This window comes from Salvelinus alpinus, chromosome 17, assembly GCF_045679555.1.
Source record: "Salvelinus alpinus chromosome 17, SLU_Salpinus.1, whole genome shotgun sequence".
Taxonomy (NCBI): domain Eukaryota; kingdom Metazoa; phylum Chordata; class Actinopteri; order Salmoniformes; family Salmonidae; genus Salvelinus; species Salvelinus alpinus.
The window spans coordinates 17,088,806-17,096,187 of NC_092102.1; the positions used below are offsets into that span (position 1 = coordinate 17,088,806).

Genomic DNA, 7,382 nt, shown 5'->3' on the forward strand with positions numbered 1-7,382 from the left:
CCGATCCTGTGCAGGTGTTGTTACACGTGGTCTGCCACTGCAAGGACGATCAGCTGTCCGTCCTGTCTCCCTGTAGCGCTGTCTTAGGTGTCTCAGAGTACGGACATTGCAATTTATTGCCCTGGCCACATCTGCAATCCTCATGCCTCCTTGCAGCATGCCTAAGGCACGTTCACGCAGATGAGCAGGGACACTGGGCATCTTTCTTTTGGTGTTTTTCAGAGTCATTAGAAAGGCCTCTTTTGTGTCCTAAGTTTTCATAACTGTGACCTAAATTGCCTACCGTCTGTAAGCTGTTAGTGTCTTAACGACCGTTCCGCAGGTGCATGTTCATTAATTGTTTATGGTTCATTGAACAAGAATGGGAAACAGTGTTTAAACCCTTTACAATGAAGATCTGTGAAGTTATTTAGATTTTTACGAATTATCTTTGAAAGACAGGGTCCTGCAAAAGGGACGTTTCTTTTTTTGCTGAGTTTATATGCAAGAATCTGAGTCTTGTTGATATTTATTTTATATCCTGCATTTCTACAAGTATCATTAGCTTTGGTAGGGAAAATTAGGAGTGGCTTATAAAGATTACGACGTTTTCTGCATACGGTGATAGTTTGTGTTCTGTTCCTCTGAAGTTCACCCCTGTAATATCTGTACTCTGTCTTATGGATTGGGCAATTGGTTCAATGTAGAGGGCAAAGAGGAGCATGGATAGTGGGCAGCTTTGTCTCGTGCCTCTTTCTTGTTTTATTTTGTCTGATAGTTGTCCATTTTATTTTCACTTTCCTCCCACTGAAGCCACTCCCAGGCAGTTCTAGCTAAATTCATGCTTGATATATTGCTCTTTGCTAAGAAGCTATTTTTGTTTCTTTTTGACCGTTTATTTGAAAACAATCACAGTATGGTACTTAGTTGTTACCCAGAAAGGATTTGATATTGAGATATTTTTTCTTGTTGCTGCATTAGACTTAAGAATAAGTTGTGATTTGTTGTATTTCTCAATGACAAAAGTCACAGACCTGTAAGTTGGTCATAAATTATCCGTACAGTAGGTATGTACGATGTGGTCTGTCTGTTTAGCTACTTTTTTTCTGCTAAACATTATATATACAGGTAATGTAATGAATACATGAACAAGTGGAATGAAACAGTGTTCGCTCCAGTGTGATATTACCACATCATACCATCTGTCCTCTTATATAAACAGAGGAACATTTGATTCAGTCCCTACATTTGATTAAAAGATGAAGGTTTGGAAGGTTCACTGATCTGGAATTCAGAAATCACAAGAGCACTCTAAAAAGGTTTGAGAAAGTTCCAGAGTTCCTTGACCTTCCATCGCTCTGCAATTCATGAGGCGACGCTATTGATTTACACAGGTGTAAGGGCCCTCCTCCAGCAGAGGAAATGTAATCTCGTCAGAGGGCCGTTGGGTTATTGCAGAAGACACTGTCACTGCATGAGGCCATAGAAGCTCAAACGTCAAGGGACACAACATTATTCATCACACTCTCTCCTCATATTTCAGATAGGCCTATAATAGCACAGTATAGGACATACGGGGGACAGTGATCACAACAATACAGGGGCCTTCAAAACCACTTTAATGTCAAATGTAAATCAGTTGTTTACTGTAGACATAGGCTATATGGAATACTGTTCATTCACTGTTGTATCCTCATGTAGCCTATGTAGCTTAACACAGATTTGTTGGTATCCTTGTCTACAGTGAATAATAGTCTATAGCTACTGTACTGCCTTTGCATGTCACACCAAGAAATTACGTCTATGAATCACTTTATTAACAACTTAATTACACGCTTGTTCACAGTTTTCAGTGATAAGGGAGAAATTAAATGGGTCCTTAAATAAAGCAAACGGCTACACTTAATAATTTGTACAAACTTTTAATAGTTTAGATGATTTATTACAATTAGAAATTCTGCCTAATCATTTTACTTTCACATTCAGTAAATGTCAAATAATTGCATTTCATGGATATAATTTTGTATGAATAAAAATGCAACTTACAAGGTCATTGACGTACACAGGATTTTGTCCTGTGCTTGTGTGGATGTGTGTGTGGACATGTGATTCAGTGTGTGTGTGTGTGTTCGTGAGTGCATCTGTGTATGTGTGAAATAGCAACAGAGCATGCTCAGACTAATTAGCAGCAGCTTTGTGAATTGGTACGTACCATAAACTGTGCTAAAGTTCATAGAAAGACAAGGTGAGGTGGGGGAATTGTACCAAAGTGAGTAACAGTGTGAAAGTATCAAGAAGGAAAAGAAACAGGGAACAGAGGACTCAAAATGGACCAAAAAAATAACTGTAAGTCATATTCTGTTTTTCTCGGTGTGCACTACCAGTGCTAGTTGATTTTAGTTTCTGGTTAGACAAGGAGTGTATGGGTGATGGGTCAATAGTAACACTGACATGTACTGAGACTGACACAGTTTGTGTTCATTTACATAAAAATGTTCCAGTTGTCTGTGATAACTTACTTGAATTGTCCTGACTGCTAGTTAGGACCTTTCTTGTGAAAGATTACAGTATCTCAATGTTATCACTTAAATACATAAAGTCAGATTCATTAGTCTCATTTTAGTTGGCAAGATACATTTCATATGCCACTTTGTGTATTCTATAATTGCTTGGTTTTTAGTGTATAAATTACATTGAAAGGGACTTTCTGTAAAAGGGCTTTATTTTACCGACTGTTATGTGAGCCCATTGTGAAGCAAATCCAGCAGGATTGTATAATTGCAAAAAGAGGCAGATTAGTCATGTTGAGCTGAAACAGCCCCCTTCCTTCCCCCCTTCTCTTTCTCACAGTGCAGTGTTCGATCCGGGAGTACCAGGCTGAGGATAAAGACGCCGTCATCTCATTGTTTCGCAATGGGATTTTGGAACATGTTTACCCAGCTTTCTTCAGGACCATAAGCCACCCAGATCAAATCGGTGTGACCCTAAGCATTTCCATGGCAGGGTACGTGCTAGGTGGAAGCTCCTATTTCATGGCCTTACTCTTTGGAGGAGCGTGGGCTGGTCTCATCTACTACTGCTGCTATGAAATATACGAGGGCTACAGGCTAAGAAGGATGGCCACGGACATGGCCGACATCCAGGCCAGCTTCCTAGACAACCCAGACAACGGCTTCTGGGTGGCGAAGGCTGAGGTCAACGGCAAGTCCAAGGTGGCTGGGCTGGTGGCGGTAGTGGGGAGGAGGGGAGGGGACGAAAGGGGAGATGGCTGGAATGGAGGGCTTTTGAGTGGGGTCGATGAGATAGGCCAAGATGAGAGAGATGGAAGCTACGGTGAGGTGCCCCACTTGATCGTGTCGTTCGCGTACCGCAAAAAAGGCCTTGGTTCCCAACTGGCTCATAAGGTCATGGAGTTCTGCAAGGATCGTGGCTTCTCTCGTGTTGTCCTGGAAACCAGCTCGCCGCAGACAGCAGCCAATGCCCTCTACAGCAAACTAGGCTTCATTCAAACCTCCTGCCACAGTAACACACACGTTAACCACTGGTTCTCCAAACTGGCCAATATCCAAGTGATGCATATGGAGAAGTACATCTAACAATCAAAAGTTAATCTAGCATCATTCAGCCTCAGCTACCCATGACAGGACTATCATGTAGAAATAAACACAGCTATTTAATCTCAATTACTCGAGACAGGCCCTTTTCAATCAAGTATTTCCAGTCAAAGCCAAGCTTACACATAAAAGCCTGTCTCTTGTCCAAACAGTTTGACAACATACTGTGCTTGTATTCTGATAATTTCACAATTTGATCTCCTTAGCATACTACTTTTCAGTTGTCTTAATGTATGCAGCATATATTATGTTATCTGAAGGCATTGAGACCAGTAAGGCAATTATACCATCCCACCAGTTTGAAGAAAAATTATTTATAAAGACGTTTGCCGATATTACTGAGAAAATAAATTCTCTAATTAATATTTGTGACACAAAGTATTGGATATGATGCAAAAATAAACAATATCCACATTAAAGTATGATTTTTCTCTTGTCCACTGAGAAATAACAAGCCTACACAACAAAATGCAAAAAAACATGGTTTCTTTCTATCCAGGGAAATGTTAAATTCCTTTGCCTCAGAGGAATTATTGCCAGCTGACTTCTAAGACGTCAAAAAGTCTTTGCTTAAATACTAATGAAAGATGTAATAGTACGGGAACGTTGGGAGGTTTAGCATTCTTTCAAGCTAGGAAAAAATTAATGTGTGTAGCGCAAGACAGGATAAAGAGCGCAGTGTTCAGTGTTCTGCTACTTACATGCCATGTATGATCATTGTATACAATGCAGACTGAGATTATAGACATAATCAAACAATACAGGAAAATAGGCTGCATGGGCTTAAGTTAAAGACCATAGGTTATTTCACAACAGTACGAAGGACTGATTGGTTGTTGTCCTTCACTCATTTTCAACAGGCAATAGAAACAGGTAGCCTGGAATCCAAACTGATATGCTCAGTTTCAGTGAAACAATCGTGAAACTGATCATATCAGTTTGGATTCCAGGCTAAGAAACAATAATTTACTTTAACACATAGTACCTGCGCGATCGTTTAGACTAGAGCAACATTAATTTCCCAGGACATTCTGTATTTTCTTTTACCTATCGTTTAACCTTGACATTTCACGTTTTATAGGAGATAAAACAACTCTGAACATCCACGAGTGAGATGTCCAGGTGTGGCTTAAATGAGTTCCAAAAACAAGTATATGGAAGGTGCAGCTTGGCATTGAGCTGCAAACACACACTCTATCAGATGCATTGTGAACATCAATCACTCGTCCCATGGTTGTCAGAGAGGATTAAGCTTATGGCCGGCCGGCAGGTGTTGTTGTAGCCAGAGCAAGCCGAGCCTTAATACAGCCAAGTCTGTTGTCATCCATTCACTATTACAGTTAGCCTCAGGTAATGGTCTGGCTTGATTGCAATGCTTCTCATGCACAAACATTCGCTGATAAATCAATTGGATATTATGGCTTAAAAACCTGCCGTTTTGAAACCAGTAAGTAAAGTAACAGCTAGTGCAGTCCATAAAAGTAAATAAGCGATGAAAGCAAAACTCAGAGTGTGTTTTTACTTGTAATTAGTGGATATATAATGCTCAATTGCAGCTGGAAAGTTGAATGACATATCAGGAAAGCAGCAGTGGGAAATCCCCACCATTAAGGCTTGAAAAACAACCCTTTATTTATTGTCAATACCTCCTATGGTTATTAAAAGTATAGAATTGGAAGTTGATATTTCAATGCCAATAACGGCTAGGAGGAAGGTAATATGGAAACTACAATAGGGTCATTATCATAGCATTACAATTTCCACCACCTGGAAAAAGTAAGCTAAACACTACTTGAAAACACATGCCCCAAGAGTTTTGGTATAAATGTACCCACATAGGATTCATCCATCCATCATTCGTACTCACGAGATTCACTCATCTGAAAAGTATGAAATCAACTGAGTGAGTCGGTCCCGTGGCTTTTTGGGATTGTATTGTGGGTAAGATCTGTTCCATCATGTTAATGAATCTGCACCATTTTAAAAATATTTTATATCAGGGTATAATCCATGTTTTAGAAAAAAACATTCCTGGTTCTTCACAATTTTTCGGTATAGTACATCTCATTTCCACTGTTTGTGTGTATTTTATGAATATTGAGGAGGATGAGATTAATTGCACTTGTCTGTAGAAAACTGTGTTTTGCTGTTGTCTTGGAACTAGGGAGTCTTATTTGTTAGATCATACATCATCTTCGTCAAATTACCACGACTCTCTCACATAATCACTTCTCTATCTCCTCTCTGTACCTCTGAAAGTTCCTATTGGCTTCGGCAGTTGAAGTTGACTAGTGAGGATAGCACCTGGCCAAACACTGTAATTATACTACATCCCACCTGAGTAACAAAAGCATGCCAAGTACCAAAGTAAATGGATACTGTAGATCAGGGATGGGTCACCCCCAAAACATTCTGAACTCATCATGTGGGTCTGCGTACCCACACATGCAGTCAGAGCCAGCCCTAGCCTTTTGGGGGCCATTAGCACATTTTTGTTAATGCAATTCTACACATTTTGCCATGGGCAGCTAATGGGCAGATGATTTCCTGCAATTCTATTTTGCCATAGGGTGGAAAGGTTTTAATATGATATCTGAGTGAGAGTGACTAACAAAATCAGTAATTCGACCACGATTACTACAAGTTTAGATAGCTGGCCGGTAGACTAACTAACCAATCTAAAAAATGGTAGCTGACATGGACTAATTGAGTGACTGACATAAGAGAAAAGCTGCTGATGCACAACCACATTTCAAAAGCGCACCTTGTGTATTCTACAATTCTAAATCTCAACATTAAGTTGTGACACCCCTTACAAAAAAGGTGCAATCAAGAAACTGAAATGGTTCTTCGGCTGTCCCCATGGGAGAACCCTTTGAAGATCCCTTTTTGGTTATGGGTAGAACCCCTTTGGGTTCCATGTAAAACCCTTTACACAGAGGGTTCTACATGAAACCCAAAAGGGTTCTACTTGGAACCCAAGAGGATTCTTTTTGGACAGCCAAAGAACACTTTAGGAACCCTTTTTTTCTAAGAGAGTGTACAAAAGTGGGGCCGCCAGGGCAAACAAAACGTTGCCCATCCCTGCTCCAGATCATCCAATAACAGACAATTTGGCACATTTGGAGCTTACATTATGCAGGTTCTGCACTTTCTTTTTCTGAATAATTGGACAATTTGGTAATTGCATGCATAGTTCAAGAATTATACATGTGTTTTTCGCTAACAGCAACACATTAGACACCAGTTGTTCCGGACGACTGTGTGATCACGCTCACCGCAGCCGATGTAAGACTTTCAAACAGGTCAACATTCACAAGGCCGCAGGGCGAGACGGATTACCAGGACGTGTACTCCAAGCATGCGCTGACCAACTGGCAAGTGTCTTCACTGACATTTTCAACCTCTCCCTTTCTGAGTCTGTAATACCAACATGTTTCAAGCAGACCACCATAGTCCCTGTGCCCAAGAACACTAAGGTAACCTGCCTGAATGACTACCGACACATAGCACTCACATCTGTAGCCATGAAATGCTTTGAAAGGCTGGTCATGGCTTACGTCAACACCATTATCTCAGAAACCCTAGACCCACTCCAATTTGCATACCTCACCAACAGATCCACAGAATATGAAATCTCTATTGCACTCCACTCTGCCCTTTCACACCTGGACAAAAGGAACACCTATGTGAGAATGCTATTCATCGACTACAGCTCAGCATTCAACACCATAGAACCCTCAAAGCTCATCAGTAAGCTAAGGACCCTGGGACTAAACACCTCCCTCC

At 40.7% G+C, this 7,382-nt stretch overlaps 1 protein-coding gene across 1 annotated transcript; it reads left to right on the forward strand.

Moving 5' to 3' along the window:
- The first annotated feature begins 2,194 nt into the window (after positions 1 to 2,194).
- Positions 2,195 to 4,012, forward strand: LOC139543245 (N-acetyltransferase 8). Its single transcript, XM_071349493.1, has 2 exons — positions 2,195 to 2,325; positions 2,830 to 4,012. Exons 1-2 carry the CDS (start codon positions 2,307 to 2,309, stop codon positions 3,573 to 3,575), a joined length of 765 nt encoding a protein of 254 aa, XP_071205594.1. The 5' UTR covers positions 2,195 to 2,306; the 3' UTR covers positions 3,576 to 4,012.
- The last annotated feature ends 3,370 nt before the right edge of the window (positions 4,013 to 7,382 follow it).